This window comes from Thunnus albacares, chromosome 11 (genome assembly GCF_914725855.1).
Source record: "Thunnus albacares chromosome 11, fThuAlb1.1, whole genome shotgun sequence".
In the NCBI taxonomy this organism is placed as follows: domain Eukaryota; kingdom Metazoa; phylum Chordata; class Actinopteri; order Scombriformes; family Scombridae; genus Thunnus; species Thunnus albacares.
Genome location: NC_058116.1, coordinates 10,203,750 through 10,223,606, shown reverse-complemented (window position 1 = coordinate 10,223,606; position 19,857 = coordinate 10,203,750). Strand labels below are relative to the sequence as shown.

General features: G+C 41.9%; 1 protein-coding gene across 13 annotated transcripts in view; it reads left to right on the top strand.

The window, feature by feature from the left end:
* The window catches only part of mycbp2 (MYC binding protein 2), a 65,880-nt gene that overhangs the window by 13,586 nt on the left and 32,437 nt on the right, over nucleotides 1-19,857 (top strand). For 9 of the 13 annotated variants that reach the window (XM_044365997.1, XM_044365993.1, XM_044365996.1 and 6 more), the window contains exons 4-32: nucleotides 1,451-1,604; nucleotides 1,861-2,057; nucleotides 3,195-3,437; nucleotides 4,889-4,960; nucleotides 5,230-5,326; nucleotides 5,439-5,512; nucleotides 7,711-7,849; nucleotides 8,070-8,146; nucleotides 9,505-9,709; nucleotides 9,826-9,990; nucleotides 10,145-10,303; nucleotides 11,012-11,216; nucleotides 11,348-11,493; nucleotides 12,016-12,126; nucleotides 12,509-12,613; nucleotides 15,020-15,139; nucleotides 15,255-15,336; nucleotides 15,424-15,541; nucleotides 15,720-16,078; nucleotides 16,315-16,487; nucleotides 16,618-16,743; nucleotides 16,841-16,968; nucleotides 17,321-17,412; nucleotides 17,691-17,825; nucleotides 17,973-18,056; nucleotides 18,157-18,253; nucleotides 18,369-18,561; nucleotides 18,974-19,248; nucleotides 19,538-19,759. In XM_044365997.1, the coding sequence (XP_044221932.1) occupies nucleotides 1,451-1,604; nucleotides 1,861-2,057; nucleotides 3,195-3,437; nucleotides 4,889-4,960; nucleotides 5,230-5,326; nucleotides 5,439-5,512; nucleotides 7,711-7,849; nucleotides 8,070-8,146; nucleotides 9,505-9,709; nucleotides 9,826-9,990; nucleotides 10,145-10,303; nucleotides 11,012-11,216; nucleotides 11,348-11,493; nucleotides 12,016-12,126; nucleotides 12,509-12,613; nucleotides 15,020-15,139; nucleotides 15,255-15,336; nucleotides 15,424-15,541; nucleotides 15,720-16,078; nucleotides 16,315-16,487; nucleotides 16,618-16,743; nucleotides 16,841-16,968; nucleotides 17,321-17,412; nucleotides 17,691-17,825; nucleotides 17,973-18,056; nucleotides 18,157-18,253; nucleotides 18,369-18,561; nucleotides 18,974-19,248; nucleotides 19,538-19,759 (4,353 nt within the window). The remainder of the gene's footprint in view (nucleotides 1-1,450; nucleotides 1,605-1,860; nucleotides 2,058-3,194; nucleotides 3,438-4,888; nucleotides 4,961-5,229; nucleotides 5,327-5,438; nucleotides 5,513-7,710; nucleotides 7,850-8,069; nucleotides 8,147-9,504; nucleotides 9,710-9,825; nucleotides 9,991-10,144; nucleotides 10,304-11,011; nucleotides 11,217-11,347; nucleotides 11,494-12,015; nucleotides 12,127-12,508; nucleotides 12,614-15,019; nucleotides 15,140-15,254; nucleotides 15,337-15,423; nucleotides 15,542-15,719; nucleotides 16,079-16,314; nucleotides 16,488-16,617; nucleotides 16,744-16,840; nucleotides 16,969-17,320; nucleotides 17,413-17,690; nucleotides 17,826-17,972; nucleotides 18,057-18,156; nucleotides 18,254-18,368; nucleotides 18,562-18,973; nucleotides 19,249-19,537; nucleotides 19,760-19,857) is intronic. The other 4 variants (XM_044365988.1, XM_044366001.1, XM_044365994.1 and 1 more) reach the window with 3 other exon arrangements.

The following is a 19,857-nucleotide window of genomic DNA, read 5'->3' as shown; positions in this document are numbered from 1 at the left end:
ACATAGGGAGCGGGTCCTCTTCCATGGAGGCCATGTTTCTACAGTAGCCCAGAACAAACAAACCAAACAAACAAACACTGGCTCTAGAGAGGATGTTTCGCGATTTTTGTGAGTTTCGCAGCCACTGTAGATTCTCCTACACACTGGGAACCTCACCACTAGATGCCACTAAATCCTACACACAGGTCCTTTAAGGACTAACTTAACTGACTTTGTGAAAGGTATCACAGTAACAAATCTGAAGAGTCACCTGTTAGCTTGTCGTCCAATAAGGCAACAAATTACATTTTAGGTTTCTAATAATTTTAGGATAAAGTTACAGCCCTGCTAGCGTATTTATTAGCATGTCATCAACCCTGTTGCTATGGCAGAGGGTTCATTACAATAGGGCAAACCTCTCTACGTTGTTATTATCGAGGAATCATTTAACAATGTTGCATGTGATACAATTGTTCATTAATGTGTATGTCAGAGAATGGTATGTTATTGTCAACATGCAACCTTTATATATTGTGTTGTGTGGTAACTGTACATACATTATTGTATTGGTTAGCAGGTAAACACTGAAATGTCACAGATGAATGGATTTAATTTTAAGTTTTCATTGTGGTATGTTGTGGTAACTGGGATGGCCGTATCTGTTTTATCCTCTTTTAGACAAAATAAACAGGCTACTGATGATATAATATTTGGGGGAAGGGGGTTAGTTTTAATTCCAGCTTATTAACATTTGTTAACAAGCCATATGTTGAGGATCGTGTGTGTGTGTGTGTGTGTGTGTGTGTGTGTGTGTGTGTGTGAGTGCCTCTAACCCCACAAACACGTGGAAGAGTTATTATGTTTCTATTAATCTATATCTCTTTTGTTGTGTATTGTACATGTATCCTTATATTTTGTACCACTCTCATTATCTGTTTGTTTGTTTCCTCTATTTTTTTAAGGCTTCAAACGTTAGTTCTTCACTGAGATAGAAAGGAACATTGGAGCATCATTTAATTCACTAACAAGCCATACTGAGAAAGAGAACGGCATCCTTTTCTAGGCCAGACTCCTTTGCCTGCCGCCCCTCCTCATGCACCCAAGTGGATCTGTCATTATACAAAATCATAATAGTGGATGTTAAAGTCAGCAGTAGCAACTGTACATACTGTGGGCCTGGAGCTAAATATAGGACGTTTAACTGTAGGATGATGAGCCCATGGAATAAAACAAAAACATCCACTCCAAATCTCTAAGCTCATTCCATTTTGAACGATTATGTCTAAAGACAAATTTCATGACAACAACAATGCAATTAAATATAGTCAAAATATTGACAGATAGTAAAGTAAAAATATATCTGTGCACAATGTCAGTATGTTATGTCCTCATTTGCTTTATAAAGTTGCATCACAGCTAGTCTAGCTGGTGTTTATTAGCTCATAGAAATGTTCTTTCTGTGTGTCTGCAGATCATTGGCATCGGCCTGTGTGGGGTATTTGAGCTCATAAAAGAGACACGGTTCTCTCACCCCTCACTGTGTCTGCGTAGCCTGCAGGCCTTGTTGGACATGTTGCAGGGACAACAGCCTGAGGGCTTCCAGACTGAACCTCCCGATGTGCTAGGTGAGGTCGAAATTGCGTACAGATGTTTTATGGATACATGTGTACAATCTAAAGCAATCCAATGCATCAACCCTGCAATGAATCCTATGTTTGTGGATCGGTTTTATTGACACTGTCAGAGAAATGTTGATGCAGTCTAATGATAATTTTGGAGGTTGTAGTTAGTTGTGGTTTTGTATTCCATTGCATTATATTGAAATGTGTTTCTAATATATTTTCCACCTCTAACCTCGCCGCTATGTGTGTTCTTCCTCAGAGTCTCTCTTCCAGTTGTTGCTGGAGACCACGGTCCGGAGCACAGGGCCCAATGACCCCACAGGACAGGCCATCACTGCCCTGTCCTGTGCCTGCCTCTTCAGTCTGGTGGTGTCCTGGGGAGACACCGGCAAAATCCTGCAGGCCGTCTCTGCCATCCTCACCAACAACGGCAGCCATGCCTGCCAGACAATACAGGTGATTAGACTGCATTTGACAGCTTGACTTCATGCACAATTATTCACACACACAAATGTTCTTCACCTATTTTTACATATGAATATTAGTACAGACTGTGCTTTGCACTTGGGTTGTCTTGTTATGCGAATCTTTCCTGGCATGAGTTACTGATTATTAGATGTCAACACAATGTCTTTGTGCTGATAATCTGTCCAGATGACATTACATTTATCAAACAGTATGCACATTTGTTGAGCTGGAAGCTGGAGGCTGGAACAACTTTGTTGTCAAATGAATTTCTATACAACCTCCAGCAGGATTTCCATATCCTGTTTCTATTCAGGTTGTCCTTCAGATTAGAAGAAATGTTTTAAATCACCAAAGTGCATTTTAGACAGATAATGTAACCTTTGGCTCCTTCATGCTTTGAGCAAAGAGACTGAGGGCAATGTCTGGACCGCACAAATTGAGTTTTGGAAAATGTCAAGCCTCTCTGAGTCTCGTGTTTGATTATGTTAACCCGCCTGCATTCTTCTGCCAATTAGCTGGTCCTCTGTTTGCTTCGATCTCTAGTTCGTACTCTCTCTCAGTCTTCCCTGTCTCTCCTTTTTTTGTTTCTTCTGTTTTATATCAAGACTTCTGTTGCACATGTTTAAACAAATTACTTAATGATTTTTTTGGACAGCCTTTGTGGCCATTTAGCAATATTCACCTTCACCTACATGCAGATTTAATGCCTATACAAGAGCAGGGCTGATGAGGGATCCTCACATTTTAGGCATTTGACTAGACTGTGAATCATCACAGTGGCAGGCAGGCTGACAGATAGTGTGTGCTTACATACCTTACAACTATGCATGTTTGTGTCTATTTGTATGTGTGTGAATGGTGACATCAACAGTGTGTGTAATAGCTGCCACAGTTATGATGAGAATGTGTGTAAAATTGTTTGGGCAGAATAAGAGGAGGGCAAATACAGGCATGCAGGTAACCACAGTCCCAGCCACTAATTTTACAATTTGATTAAATCAGTAACGGAAACAGAAAACCTCACCAGCTGGTTCTCAGCTGGCGCATACAGCCCATTATGTCATATTAGAGATTTGCTGTCCTGCAACATTTCAGCACCCTTCTTGTCCTCCTACATCTAAACAGGTGCCCACCATACTGAACGCACTACAGAGGAGTGTACAGGCTGTTCTGGTGGGAAAGATTCAAATCCAGGACTGGTTTGGGAACGGCATCAAACGTGCAGCCCTGATGAACAAATGGGTCCTGAAAGAGGTGGCCATTGATGAGGATGAGCGCTGTCTTCTGCAGACTGACGGTTCCTTTCTGTATTTGCTCTGCAAGGACGGACTCTACAAAGTGGGCTCTGGATACAGCGGCACTGTCAGGGTACGTAACACAGACAGCTGCATGCCGCCACTGTTCAGTGACACCATACATCTCTAAATTTGATAATTGGATAAATATTTTTTCTGGTTAAATGAAGGATTAATGGTTGTTTGATGGGTTGAGAAAATCTTCCTAATTCTTAAGGTAAATAAACAAAAATGTTTTTCTTAGCCTCAGAAAAGGTTCATACTTTGGAGATGCATGGTTCTCATAGGACAGCAACAATGTTTATGTGCTAGCAGTAGTTTTTGAAAGCAACAGTAGCTCTTTAGCTCCCTAAATGAGTCAGTGGGCCCTATTTTAATCGTGCAAGAGTAAAGACAGGTGCACAGTGGTAGGTCTTGAGCGCATGGACTGTGTGGGCATCTCCAAGCGCACCTGCTATTTTGGTTCATGTGTGTGTAGCAGCACAAAGTGCAAAGGGACTGGTTGAAGTGGACTATAAATTGGAGGGTGTAGTGATGGATCAGTCACAGTCACATCACTAGTCTCAAAACCCTGAGCTAATTACAGTGAAGCATGACAACAATAGTTCAACAAATGGAAAGACTCTTCTTCAAGAAATAATTTTAATTATTGTCTGGAAGGTCGCCTCCAGCATAAACACCCAGAATACTGAGTTATAACTGACCAGTCTGATGTGTATAGAGGTTTGTTTGATTATTTTGTAGCAGCCTGGTGTCATTTTCAGGTGATTTAATTAAGGTATGAACATATCTGTACTACTCCATTCAGATGGCAGCATGGATTTAATGAACCAAAGGAGGAGTTTTTCATACAGTATTATGCATCTATGGATACCAGACAGACTGTAAACACATAAAATATAATTTTTTCTATGTCAATTCAAACACATGTTCTGGTTGGAGTGTGTCTAATTAAAATAGTTTATGTACATCTTTTATTACTCTTTTATTGTTGTGCATTTGCTCCAAGTATTTAATTTTTACTTGTTGATAAAGTCACCCAAAGTGGAGCTGAATTGCCCATTTTCCACCAAAATACCAAGAACTCACTTTGTGCTGCCTCATTCGAATGAATCTCCCACCTGTGTACTCTGCACTTGGCATCACAATACCACACAGATGGGCAAAGCCAATTTCAAGGTCAGGAAAATACCAAATTGTGCTGCCCGTGCTGGTCATCGCACCGCCATGAAAATAGGGCCTTGTAGTGTTAAACCCTGAATGGCCTTTTGTGCTCAGAATAATGTCATGAAATCAAATTAAACCACCATATAAAGTATTTCCCTTTTGGAGATTTAGGCAGGCGAGAAACATGGCAATAGACATAGACAGCCATAATTCTGCTTTGAATAGGTTGTTTTTGCGTTTCTGCCAACATTAAATTCCTGTGTTTGTAGTTGTCTGCTGTTTTTCTTTCTGCCAACGTGAAATTAAGGCTCGTCAGTGTTTGTGTGTATTTGCTCATGTGTGATCAATCCCCCACAGGGCCATGTGTACAACTCCACGTCTCGTATCAGGAATCGAAAGGAGAAGAGATCATGGCTGGGCTTCGCTCAGGTAAACAATGAATCTTCCATCAATATGTTCTTCCCATACATTTCAGTTAAGGTTAACGTTCAGTTCACATTTAGTTGACCTCCATTTGACTTCAATGATGCTGGTTATTTGTAGTCAGTTCCTAATTTTATGTTGGACCCATCAGTCTTAACAAATACATTATCATTATATCATCATCAACAATCTGTCCAAGTCAGCTGTAGAGCTTACATTGGGGATATTTCTTTTCTGAGTGTATATCAGCAGTGGTGTTTATCTTGTCTCTTCAGGGGTTCTTGTTGTATCGGGACACAAGTAACCATAGTATGTCGGCCATCAAGATCAACCCTGAGACTCTGGAGCATGAGGGGGCTGTCACCATGCCAGGTGCCCAGAAAACACTTTTCTTACCTTCAAAACATCTCATGAGAATTAAGTCATCAAAATTGCAATAAAATGATATTTGGTATATTCACTGTTACATTTCTTCTCTCTGTAGGTCAACACGCAGATGGACAGAACATAATCTTCACAGACGGAGAGTACATCAACCAGATCGCAGCCTGCAAAGATGTACGTGTTATGTTCCTTCTCGTTACCATAATAATAAGATGCATCATCATTCCTAAGCTTCCCCTAGAAAATTTAAAAGAAGAAAGAACATTAAAATGTTCAAATGATTTTTTTTTTTTTTTCTATAACTATACCCAGAAAATACCTCAGCTGTACTGCCCGTGTCTGCTGGAAACATGGTGGAGAGAGCTGGCTTTATTATGCACTTATGAGCCGTTATAGTCTTATATAATTGTTATGCTTTTGAATTCCCTGCAGACAGTCTATAGCAAGTGGGTTTAAAAACTCTCACGTAGTCGTGGTCACCCTTAACTACATCGCAGTTAAGTTATGGTCTGATAGTGTCAGTCTCACAGAGAGGTTTTTCACAGTTTTTCAGCTGTCATGTTTAGAGACAAGGGGAAGAGATGCAAAGACCTTGTTTGTACATGGTCAACTTCCTAGTCATCAGTTGTTCGTACACATGTCATCTTTTTTATCTTGTGCAGCTGAGCAAACTCTTTTATTATCTGTGGTTTTGCTGGTAAAAACCAAATCTTTTGTTAGTTAAAATTAGATGTTGCTCTTGATTTGCACCCTTCCACTCCTGTAGAGGCCTCAGCCGCAGTCACAGAAGAAGGGCCCTCAGCTGATCATCAGCTGTGCCACAGAGGGGCCGTAGGGGTGGGGTAGGGGGGCTGGCGTGCAGCTAAGTCTGTGTGTAGATGTTTGTTTGTGTGTGTGATGTATGTAGGCGTGGCAGTAAGGTTAGTGGCACCGCATGTGGGTATTCTCCAGAGAGCTTAATCTCACTGGCAGTTATCTGCATAAGCACTCCGTAATGTGAGTGGGGGGAGGGGGCGATGTGAAATCCATATATCTGCCCATTGCAGCCAGCCTTCCTCCCGGATAGCAGTTTCTAGGCAAATCAAGGGGGCTGGATGTTGAGGAAGGAGGGAGGAAGGGAGGAGGGAGGAAGGGAAGGGGGCGGGGGGTCCTCAGAGGCTGCATGCATTTTAGCAAGCACCCAGAAAATGCAGTCACCACAGAGAGCACTAACAGTAGAGGAAAACCACAAGAAACACACACAATTAGGGGAGTTAAGATGCTGGGAAAAAGAGGATTATAAAGGTAAACCATAAGAAGTCCAGGGCAGTGTCACAGAAAGAAGGTAACGTGTAAAGAGCAAAACTCCAAGGTGGATGTACTGGCCAGAGGATAGTGGAGTGTGTCTAATAATATGAGAGGCACATGTGCTCTGCTCTGCAGGAATCAAGGCACAACGTCATTGTTACCACACAGTGGAAAACCATACCAGCCGCACGTTACCCTTCATCTCTTTTTATATCCCTGTTGTCTCCCAATTATTTCCTTGTTGTGTTCCTCTCTTTACTCTGTTCCTTCCCTGTAAATTGTCCCTTTCAGCCACATCCCCTTCGGTCTGACTAACCCACATCTCTGGCAGCTCTGTGAGTAGTGGTTAGCTGTCACATGCTTCATGGTCATGTTAAGATAAATGAGTATTCCATTTACTCTGACATGGGTAGGATTTAAGTTATGCCATAGATACTACTGAGGCCACACCCTCAGTAGATTGACCTAAACACACTGCAACTCCACCTCATACACTTATCTAAATAATGTAATTGTAATTCGTGAAATTTAGCCTGTATCTATCACATTAGTTATGAGTGCGTGTTGCGGTATGTGTTGCCCCGCTGTGAAGACTTGCCTCATGCCCCACTGTGCCAAAACACACACATGCACATAGTTCAACTCCTCTAATCTGTGTAGCGCTGAGGGCTTATAAACAATTACACATGCACAGTCAAATGATTTGGTGTCAAAAGTATCGTGACTACGGTGTCCCCAAGTCAAATGGTTGTGGTTCAAAGAAATAGTTAGACATTTAAAGAAAAACACTTGTTTTCTTTCTTGCTGCTCTTATGTCTGTACACTAGATATTCATATTTGGTATAAAGACACAAGATCTATCTTCTCATCTCAGGTGTATTTCCCAAAATGTCAAACTGTTCCTATATGAAGACGATTCATTTTGATTGTCACATTTAACCAGGTAAAGCATGGATAGGTTTTATATTAAATAAGGAGTTATTGCGTCTTTGACAACTGTCAGGTGGACTCAAAATGCCATACTGTAGCAATGTTATGTTGTGGGATTAAACAGCATTTCCTCCTGTTGGCCCTGTCTCATGCAGGACGGTTTCGTGGTGCGGATCTATACTATGAGCTCAGACCCGGCCCTGCAGCAGGAACTGCAGCTGAAGCTGGCAAGGAAATGTCTGCACGCCTGCGGCATCTCTCTCTTTGACCTCGAGAAGGATCTGCACATCATCAGTGAGTGATAAAAAAAAAAAAAATGTATTGACGGATAATGATTTTCATGTGCATTTGTTTTCCTTACACCTGCTACAGGCACTTTGTACTGTATGCTTGTTTACAAGGTTACAAATATGTCATAATAAGTTCAGAATACACAGATATAAAAGAATGTCTCATCACTTCTTGTCTCCTTGTGTGTGCGTCTGAGGCTTTAAATAGTATGTTGATCTCTCAGGCACAGGCTTTGATGAAGAGGCAGCATTGCTTGGAGCAGGCAGGGAGTTTGCTCTGATGAAAACTGCCACAGGGAAGGTGAGAGTGAAACTCTTCTCTACTGGTGTGTCTAAAATGGAGGTCGGAAAAGCTTCAACAGCTGTGCTTTGGGAGCTTTTGTATTGCTAATGACAGGCCACACACTCGAGAGGATACAGCTATGGAAAAATCTCTAAATTAATTGTGTTTCTGCATGTGTTGTCTCCCTTTTATGTCACAACAGCCACATGAAGCCCATCATACAAAACTGACATACCCTTAGTTTATAACATCTGTATGTATTTAGCCACAGTCAGATTTGACTATAATCAGGCTGAAGTAAAGCACGACAATAAGAAGTGTCCTCTTGTTTTTGGAAATATTTTATGCCCCCCTAAGCTAAATTGTCTTTATATAATACATCATTTTGAAACTGTATTTTTTTTTGCATGTCTCATGGTCCTAACACTGTTCATTGTGCTCTAGACCCAACTCTGGTTAATGATTCTATGCACACTAAGCTTATAAAGTGGCGTCCCTGCTGAAATAACCAGAAGTGATTAGAGTATTTCACCCGGCTAAGCAGTGTCTCTGGCTTACAGAGTAGAAAAGGAAAAACTAAAATAACAGCACATCAAGCATAGATATTATGTTTGTATCTTTGCATACAGGCTGTTGGAGGAAGTGACTCAGTTGACTCTGGCTGCAGGGTCTTTGTAATCAAGAAAAGTAGGGATGTAATGCATTGTTGAAGAACATATTTGACATTTTTTCTGCACACTGTCTTAGTAAGATGAGAATGCCAGCAATGTAGTTTGTTGGGGTGTGTGGAGGGTGTGGTCCTGTGCATCTGTATTGTAGGTGTGGTGCAGTGTGCCTCTTTTGTAGATAGCAGTCCAGGCAGTTGCCTGTTACACATTTCTGTCTCTTTATAGAGGCCTAATCTTACAGCACACCTTATCTGCAGATTACCCTAACCTAGACCAACTGGATGGATAAAAATAGGAGCAGCTAACCTGTATCTAGGCACAAGGTTCACTCATCACTTGGGCTGGACATTGTGCCAGGCATGCGATGTTAGTGACATTAGTCAAAGGCCCACTGTTTATGGCCTACTAGCTACTGTTCTTGCATGCAGTGCTGTTTGGATTATGTAATTGTAAGGGGGAATATCAGATGATTTGAGTCATAAAAATATTCTCTCACCTCTAGCAGCAGCTTCTCTATGTGTGTATCAACACAAGAGGCCACAGAGAGCTCTGGCAAAAAATACTGGGTGAAGAAGTTAGCGTAACTGGCTCTTGCCACAGCGCAGTCCAATAACAAATACATACTATAGATCCTGCACTCCTATTTAATGGCCACTATGACACAACTTTTTCCAATTTCCAATGTCTTCCTTCTTCCTCCTCTCTCAGATCTACTACACAGGAAAGTACCAAAGCCTGGGTATAAAGCAGGGCGGCCCGTCAGCAGGGAAATGGGTGGAATTGCCTGTCACAAAGTCTCCCAAGATCCTTCAGTTTTCAGTCGGCCACGATGGCTCTCATGCGCTATTAGTAGCTGAAGACGGAAGTGTGTTTTTTACAGGCTCCGCCAGCAAAGGAGAGGACGGAGAGTCCAGTAAGACAAATTTAAACTAGAATTATTTATATATCACCAAAATAGATTCAGCCTTTGATCAACACAAAATCAATGCTGGCTCAGTTCTAAAGCTGATGTGTCATTTTCCTCTGCAGCTAAAAGTCGCAGGCAGCCTAAGCCCTACAAGCCTAAGAAGATGATCAAATTAGAGACCAAGACAGCAGTGTACACAGCTTGCAACAATGGCAGCAGCAGCATTGTCACCAAGGATGGAGAGCTCTACATGTTTGGCAAAGATGCCATTTACAGTGACAGCACCTGTGAGTGGACTGACTTAGTCGAATTTTCATCCTTAAGGATTTTTTCTGTGATGATTCAGTAGAATAAATATATATTTATCTAACAATATTTCTTTATTGGAAGTCATGTTATTCACTTTCTTTCTTTTCATAATTATTACTTTCCTCTCCACAGGCCAGGTGACAGACCTGAAAGGTCACTTTGTAACTCAGGTTGCCATGGGAAAGGCCCATACATGTGTCCTGACCAAGACTGGAGAAGTGTGGACATTTGGGGTGAATAATAAGGGCCAGTGTGGCAGGGACACTGGAGCTATGAGCCAGGCAGGGAAAGGTGAGCAAATGTACAAATACAGACAAAATACCATGTTGGCTCAAACAAGACGACCCTGATTATAAGATGACCCCTCCTTGAAATAAGAACATTAAATCCCACATTTGTCTATCAGTCACATATTCTCACTTCTGTGAGACTCTTGGAGGCAATCAGAGTTATTTTCTCCAGCAGTTAGCATTTTTCAGACTGTCTTCTCGTCTTTTTTTTTTTAAGCTCATTTATCATCTGTGACAGCAGTAGTTCTTGGCTGCTTGACAGATTATTCAGTCCGTGGTCCATTTCTAAAGTGAAGACATTGGAAGGCGCATTTGACTCATTTTCACTCGTCATGAATTATTTCCCCCCGTGGCAGAAAAACACATCACATGAACCTTCGGAAAGTCCTGCAGGTTAAACTGAGCTAACACAAAACACACATTAAGGTTGCAGACAACCCATAATGCAACACTCTCTTTAGGAGCTGTTGTTACTGCGGTACTCTCTCCATTCAAAAAGTGTCTCTGATCTTGTGTGAACACATAAATATGTAGTTCTCCAATATAAGACGACCCCCACTTTTTAAATGTATTTCCAGAATAAAATATCATCTTACATTCAGGTCAATACGGTAAATACACATGCAACATTATACTGTTTCTTACATCTCCATTGGCTTTGTAGTACATTCATTCTGTCACTTGTGCTGTATGTATATGCTTGTTGTAGCGTTTGGTGTGGAGAGCATGGCCACAGCTATGGATGAGGACCTGGAGGATGAGCTAGAGGAGAAAGAGGAGAAGAGCATGATGTGTCAGCCAGGCATGCACAAGTGGAAGCTGGACCAGTGCATGGTTTGCACAGTTTGTGGAGACTGCACCGGCTACGGTGCCAGCTGTGTGAGCAGCGGACGGCCAGACAGAGTACCAGGGGGGTAAGAAGACAGTATTCGTACAGCACTTGTGTGTGATGAGACTGGGGATTATCTTCTTAACTACATTATATATCTTTGTGTTTATCATTATGTGAACGTGTTATCTGCCTGTGTATTTCTCTGTCCACCAGTATTTGTGGCTGTGGGTCTGGGGAGTCTGGTTGCTCAGCGTGTGGCTGTTGCAAAGCTTGTGCCAGGGAGCTGGATGGTCAGGAGGCCAGACAGAGAGGCATCTTTGATGCTGTGAAGGAGATGATTCCATTGGACCTGCTGCTAGGTATATCCACTGATATCTTGTATGACTTCATGCCTCCCCCCTGCTTTGCCCTGTCATTCATACAACATTCACGTCTCACCTGTATCACCACTTGCATTATCTACATTTTGCACACAAAGTCTGATAAATCATAAGCATGCTAAAAGCTCATGCATACATGATGTGATATTCCAATTTTCACTTGCGTGCAGTATGCTTCATCCTCTATTATTGATCAGAATAAATGACTGTCTTGAACCGGGAGGTGGGCAAGCTATCTGTATATGTGCCAGTGTGCTGCCTATGCTGCATATGTCACACTTGTCTGTTGCATTTGCTTAAATGCAGTATTTCACATATCCGTTGTCGCTCATCCTTTATTTGTTCTTGTGCTGTGCAGAGTCATTGCTTCTCCATCGCATCTCTCCATCATTCATTGATGTGTGTCTTGTTTTGTTCTGCTCTGCTCTGTCTTCCCTCCTCCTCCTGCTGCTGCTGCATCCTGTCTCGGCTGCGTGTACCTGGGGCCTTTTGTGTTTTCAGCTGTGCCTGTCCCTCCCCCTCCAGGAGTGAACATTGAGGAGCACATTCAGATCCGTCAGGAGGAGAAACGGCAGAGGATCAACCGCCGGCACAGGCTGGAGGAGGGCCGAGGTATGGATCAATGCTAGACAGAATGGGACTATGCTTAGGGAAGAAATGTGTGGTTTTTGTTGGTTTTAGGAAATAAAGATTTCTGAATTCAACGTAAACACGTTAAATTAATTGAGAATTTAACGTAAGCACAGGGAGAGAGTGAAAGTGGGGGCTGGGAATAATGAATAGGCTGAGGTTACAAACAGTTTGTCCATCCCTTTTTAGTTTGAAATAACTTTCAGGTGCTGTGTGAGCGTGGGTGTTGTGCCTTGGTGACTTCCCCCTTGCTTGTGTCTTATAATTTTTCAGTGAGTGTGTATTGTTTTGGTGTAGTATTATCATGTGTTCTTTCCCATGTGTGAGCATTGTGCATGCATGTGAAAGTTTCTTTCTCCCCCAGGCCCCCTTGTTTTTCCTGGTCCCATTTTTATGAACCAGCGTGAGCAGGCCCTAGCCAGAATAAGACCCCTTCAGGCACTAAGGCATAAACGGGACAAGCACAAAGGTACTATGGTCTTCACTAACTCAACGGGTGCAGAGACACCCCTTTGACTCATCTCCCAATCTGGCTGTCCCGCCCACCTCCTCTTTCACTCTCTGAAGGCAGGACTCTTGTGTCTTCACCAGGTCGCATGGTAACGAACGAAGTAGCCTGATGGCAAGAAGCACTCACTTTGACTCACAGTTGAGAAATGACTATGAAGCCTTTAGACTGGGTTTACCAGCCTCTTCAACATGCTTGTTCTATTTTGTATTTGATTTATTTTATTTTGCTTTAGCAATGTTACCATAGGAAACGACTGTACAATAAAGATTTGGTCTGTTATACAACAATTCTAACTCTTGGACTAGGATGCCTTCTCTACCTACTGCTGCTGTTCAGCCTTAAATAGAAATCAGTGTCCTTGTCTAACTGGATTTAGCATCACTCCCATAACAGCTGATTTGTCACTTGGTGGGTACAACTGCAGCATCACAAGCAGATGAAACGGCAGGTACTGGGAAGAGCAAGCTTTGATGAATGACAAGCTAAAAAAATATGACACAGAAGGAACAGTTGTTAGTTTTAAGATACGTATTTTTAGATGAGAAAACTCATAGGCTTGAAAACATTTCAACACCTACGAACTTGGCTTAACAATAAGCTTTTCAGGTACTTGGCCATCAGACAAGTAAGTGTCAGTATTAATTGTCTTAAGAAATAGTCACTTGTCAGAAGCGAACTATTCAACCAAGGAACAACAGATATGTAAATGATTTCACTGACACCCAAATTTATTTTTCAAATATTCAGCAGCAAACACAAAACACAGTCAATCTATATTTATAGTGTATTGTCTTCTAGATCTTATTTCCTTTGTGAAATCCAAAGTAACCAGGAGGAAAGAGGACACAAGACAACACTTCACTCTTGAGAATTCTCTACTTTTTACAGCGTTCAGAGCAAAATATGCTGTTAAACACACAAACAGTAGCAAACTCTTGAAATGCTTACAATTGTTGCCTGCACAAATATCAAAAGCAGCTATTATTTTTGTCTGTAGATGGTGCACATTGGCAGGTCTACATCTGCCCATCTAAACAGCAGCTGCTGTAACTTCTCTTGCTGATAGGTGGCGCAGGTTGGACTGGAACTGCAGGTCTAAGACTTGCTTGGACCAAAATCCATCACTAGCTTTAGTATGTCCCAATTTCGTCCTTAGCTGTGAGCAGCTCCTCCATTTCCTTTGTGCAATGCATTGTTGGAAAATGGCGTCTATCAACAGTACATTCAAAAATGAAGCAGTTTGTATGGAGACTGATTTCTGACTATACTTTATTTAGCCACTTTTCCAGTGTGAGCACATTACATACTCAAAAGCTGTGTAGAAGTAGTGTGTAGTATGGAATTGTGACAGCTTCTGTTGGATGAACATATCTGATCTGAAAACCCCTCAAATGAGTAATCTCTGTTATGGATAACAGTGAGTTTGTTGTCATGTTACATTGTTAAATTCATGTATGATAACTGATGCCACATAGTATTATAGTTTAGAGCAGCAGTTGTTTCCTACTTAATGTCAGTTAGGAAATTGAGACGTGTTTACTTTGCTGAATAACGTTCTTCTGATAAACTGTACATTGTGGTTGTAAGACCTGGTTATTTGGGATACTTCCCCTTCTTCTTCATAATATTGCACTCCTGAAGAGGAAGGGGTGTTCCACATCCCTCACCTGGCAATATTGATGTATCTGTCTGTGACTTCCAAAACAGCTTTTGTGTGCTTTAAATGTCATTTAAGAACACTTATTTGCACTCACTGACATTTAGAGTTGTGTCCACGAGCTTAACTTTCAACCCTACCCTATGAATCTTTGGGCCAAGAGCCAGTCAATATTTATTTTACATTTACTGTGTATTGAAACTTAAAAACTTAATCCGTCTATCTCATGTGGCTGACCACAATGAACTGGTTCCTGGTCCAAAACGGTATTGACAGTTATTATATTTACTGTAATGCATGGGTCTCTATCCAACTTTTTCCACTCACACGCCACAACTCTGACCTCTTACACAGGGCTCAGGGTAAACCAGATTTCCTTTTCCTCATTGAACACAGACAAAAAAAGTCTAAATATTTGATAAACAAACCATCTGTCCACTAAAAGTTTTAACTCTTGGAGAGAAGTGTTTTTTAATGGGACTGGTTGCCAAAAGCCATTCTGTTACAGAGGTGTTGTTTCCCTCCTTTCTATTTCGGCATGCTTTTCCCCGTTCTTCCTTTTTTCTTTTGAGTCCTCTTATTTCCTCCAGCTCAGTTTTCCAGGACTGTGCAGAGACATCCACTTGGGCGGTCTGAAGTTGCAACTCAACTTCACTCTCTTCCCACTCCTCTACTCAAATGTGCTGACTTGAGTGTTTGCATTGTAGATGGCAGCAGTGAGCGTGGAGAGAAGGATGCCAGTAAAATAACCACCTACCCACCGGGGGCAGTGAGATTTGACTGTGAGCTGCGAGCTGTGCAGGTCAGCTGCGGTTTTCACCACTCAGGTAGGTTCATGGCTGCTTCTGGGTAGATTTGTCTGCATATTATATCAAGAAAAAAGAGGGGCTGACCTTGAGGTGAAGAAAGTACAAAATAAAACTTGTTCCTCTTGCTTTACAGTGGTGCTGATGGAGAATGGAGATGTCTACACGTTTGGATACGGCCAACATGGCCAGCTAGGACATGGTGATGTCAACTCCAGGTATTGCTTCTGTTGACTTAACAGACATAAACATACAGACCAACAGAAATTGACACACAACCTACAACTAATGTTTCTACCTGCTAGGGGTTCTCCTACTCTGGTGCAGGCTCTTCCAGGTCCCAGTATCCAGGTGACAGCAGGCAGTAACCACACGGTTGTTCTCCTCATGGATGGGCAAGTCTTCACATTTGGCAGTTTCTCGGTAAGAAAAACATTGTCCCTCATAAAATTTGTCAACAGCTGCTTTCTCAGAGCGTGCAGGATTCTTGTTTAAATCCAAAACTTCATGTCTTACACATGATGATGATAATGCTTAAGATGCCCATTTCAGTACATCACAAAATGTGCTCGAGCGTGAACATTGTCTCCTTGTTTTTCAGAAAGGGCAGCTGGGCCGGCCCATCCTAGACATGCCCTACTGGAATGCCAAGCCATCTCCCATGCCCAATATTGGTGCCAAATATGGACGCAAGGCTACCTGGATTGGTGCCAGTGGAGACCAAACGTTCCTGCGGATCGATGAGGCCCTTATCAACTCCCATGTCCTAGCTACTTCAGAGATCTTTGCCAGCAAGCACATCATTGGCCTTGTGCCCTCCTCTGTGTCTGAACCGCCTCCATTTAAATGCTTGCTTATCAACAAAATGGATGGAAGCTGCCGCACATTCAATGATTCTGAGCAGGAGGACCTACAGGGATTTGGCCTGTGTCTGGACCCTGTGTATGATGTCATATGGAGGTCAGTCCAAGGGCTATTCACATGAGTAATTAAAATGCTACCATTATGTTTTACTTTGGTTAACCAGTATCTACCATAGAATGTACTACTGTATCTCCAAGGTGATATCACCAGTATTTATCCCCGTTTTTAAAGATTTAGGTAATACTTTCTACAGATAAACTTGACACGTTCTTTTTTGATTATTAAACCCTTTGACATGTTATCCTTAATCATGGTTCTTTTTGTGTTTTTAGGTTCCTGCCAGCTTCAAGAGAGATGTGGTGCTACAATGCAGTGATCGCTGATGCCAGGATGCCCTCTGCTACAGATCTACAGGCTCGCTGTAGTATCCTTAGCCCAGAGCTTGCATTGCCCTCAGGATCCCATGCCACCACCACTCGCTCTCATGGAGCTCTACACATCCTTGGTAATCATCGCACTAGCCACTCAGAAAAGTGTCATAGGTCTTATGAATCTTTTGTAAAAATGCACATAATGCTACAACACAAATGTTGATGGTTGATGCTAAGAGGAAGTATACTGTGGTGACCTATTAGGTTGCCTGGACACGCTGGCAGCCATGCAGGAGCTGAAGATGGGTGTAGCCAGTGCAGAGGAAGAGACCCAGGCAGTGATGAAGGTCTACTCCAAGGAGGACTACAGCGTGGTGAACCGCTTTGAGAGTAAGTGGGCTCTTTGTACAGAACAAACGATGAATACTGGAAGATACATTTGGCTTTTGTATGCTTTGGTTTCTTACGTGTTACTGTAATGCTGTAGGTCATGGTGGTGGTTGGGGCTACTCAGCCCATTCTGTGGAGGCCATTCGCTTCTGTGCTGATGCAGACATCCTGCTGGGTGGGCTGGGCCTGTTCGGGGGACGAGGAGAGTACACTGCTAAGATCAAGGTGAGCAATCCTCTGACATTTTGTGTATTTATGAAGGGAAATAAGATTTATTACCCTTTAATCCATCGTGTGTGTGCTGCTGCAAATTGTATACACAGGTATCTCAAATGTACCAAATGAAAACTAGTTCAACTATTTTGTAGTTTTTGCAAAAATTTCCAAAAGTAATAACGGAGCTAAAGTCAAACCAAAATATTTAGTAGTCTGACCACAGTCAACAACATTGTAATAGATATCCCTCCTAAAGCTGATAAATTACCAAAGGAGATAATACACTCAGTGGATTAAGTGGGATTCTGGCATCAAATTCCAGGCTTTTAAAGTATATTAACCCAGTCCTGTTGTTGTGCAGCTTTTTGAGCTGGGGCCTGATGGAGGCGATCATGAGACAGATGGTGATCTGCTGGCTGAGACTGACGTACTGGCCTATGACTGTGCTGCCAGGTACTGTTTATGCATCAATGTGAACCATTCGAATGAACTGATGTTTCCCTTCTGATCTCACAGCTTTTCATGTAAAGAAAAAGTTTATATAATGATATCATCTCCATCTCTTTCTACTAAGTACTGTTTTGTTGGGAGTAATTGTTAATTTTAGTTGAAGGTGTTTTTTTTTTTCTCTATGCTTTTGTCACAAATAGTTTGTGTCATTATTTTACAGACCGAAATAAATTTCAACTTTAATATTTGATAGCAGTGACTGATAATCTTTTCATTTTCAGGGAGAAATATGCCATGATGTTTGATGAGCCGGTGCTGCTGCAGTTGGGCTGGTGGTATGTGGCGTGGGCCAGAGTGTCTGGTCCCAGCAGTGACTGTGGCTCCCATGGACAGGCTACCATCACTACTGATGATGGGTAAAACTGATTTCACAACATAAGTAATGCTGTTGCGTTTGTAGATGAATCGATGTGTCATATTGTCACCTTCCTTTAAAAAAAAAAAAAAAGTGAAATATTGGTCACAGGGATTTAATATATTTATTTTGTTTTTTTTTTCTTTAGTGTGGTATTTCAGTTCAAAAGCTCTAAGAAATCAAACAACGGTACAGATGTGAACGCGGGTCAAATACCTCAGCTACTTTACAGGCAAGTAAAATTCCTCACATTGTATTAACAGAGATTAAAGCTTATTTTGTCTATTGGCTTGTCAAGTAAATGATTTTGTTTTTTCTTCATAATTTAACAGGCTTCCTTCGAATGATGGTAATGCATCTAAAGGGAAACAGCAGACCAGTGAGCCAGTTCACATCCTTAAACGCTCGTTCGCTCGAACAGTCTCAGTGGTTAGTACTGTCTATGTTTTGAATAGAGTAATAAATATAATTTTGTACAGCATTGTGGCACTGCATTCAGCGTGTGTATGTGTGTGTGTGACTGTCTACCTCTGTCTCTCTTTAGGAGTGCTTTGAGTCCCTGCTGAGTATCCTTCACTGGAGCTGGACCACCCTGGTACTCGGTGTAGAGGAACTGCGAGGGTTGAAAGGCTTCCAGTACACAGCCACCCTGCTGGACCTAGAGAGACTGCGCTTTGTTGGCACGTGCTGCCTCCGCCTCCTCAGGGTCTACATCTGTGAGATCTTCCCCATTGCTGGTAGGAGCATCATTTTATCTTTGGAAACTTAATTGGTCATTTTCTGGGAAAAAGGAATCTGCAGTACTGCTTTTATTCATGAATCTACATAGTATGTGAATTGATATTAAAATTAAGAATAAACCGTAACAATGCTTTTAGTTATTAATGCCTATCCTAATGATAAACAATGATTCATAGTTCAAAATTAGAATAAATTTGAGCATTGTAGGTAACTTGTCTTTGGCCTGCAAAACCTTAAAACCTTCACAGAATAGATGATCCGTAGTTCATAGATTGATTATAGTTTACAGACATTATGTGGTGAATTTCAGGAAGTTCTTATTTCAAAATGTATACATTTGAATATAAGTCTTGATTTCAGAGTATAGCATCTGATAAGATCTCTTTTGATATGTTGTTTGGTTTCTAGCCAGCACCAAAGCTGTGGTGGAGGAGTCGAGCAAGCTGGCTGAGTGCGTGGGAAAGACGCGCAGTTTGCTGAAGAAGATCCTGTCAGAAGGTATGGACAACTGCCTGACCAAGCTGGACAACGACCCCCAGGGCTACTTATCTCAGCCGCTGACTCTGCTGGAAGCTGTGCTGCAGGAGTGCCACAACACCTTCACTGCTTGTTTCCACTCCTTCTACCCGACTCCAGCTCTGCAGTGGGCCTGTCTCTGTGACCTGCTCAACTGCTTAGACCAGGTTAGTTCCTGATGTTTGGCATTTTTATTTGATAATGTACAAAATGATGATTATAAAAATAGCTTGTGATTAATATTCTGTCAGTCAACTAAATGACTAATTGTTTCAGATAAAATGTACAGCACGCCTACTTTTACATAATTTTAGATATGAAGTTTATACTCTTATCCAGAGCAACTGAATGTTTCAACATCATATTTCTTTGGTTATTGAATGAACATCAGAGAAAGAAATTCACAAAAGATAATAAAATCAGAGATTCATTTATGACGTCCTCTCTGTTTTTCAGGACATTGCTGAGGCCAACTTTCGCACATCCAGCAGCCGTCTGCTGGCGGCGGTAATGTCAGCTTTGTGCAACACCTCGGTCAAGCTGACATCCATCCTGCCCATCGCATATGATGGGGAAGTGCTGTTGCGTTCCCTTGTCAAACAAGTCAGCACAGAGAACGACTCAGCCCTCGCTCACCGCTTCCCCCTGCTGGTGGCCCACATGGAGAAACTTAGCCATGTGAGTTTTTGCACGTCATACACATCAGATATTGTCACTTCAAAATGCTTACGAGTGTGGTCAGAGACCCAGGAAATGTTTTAGCGATGGAGAATATG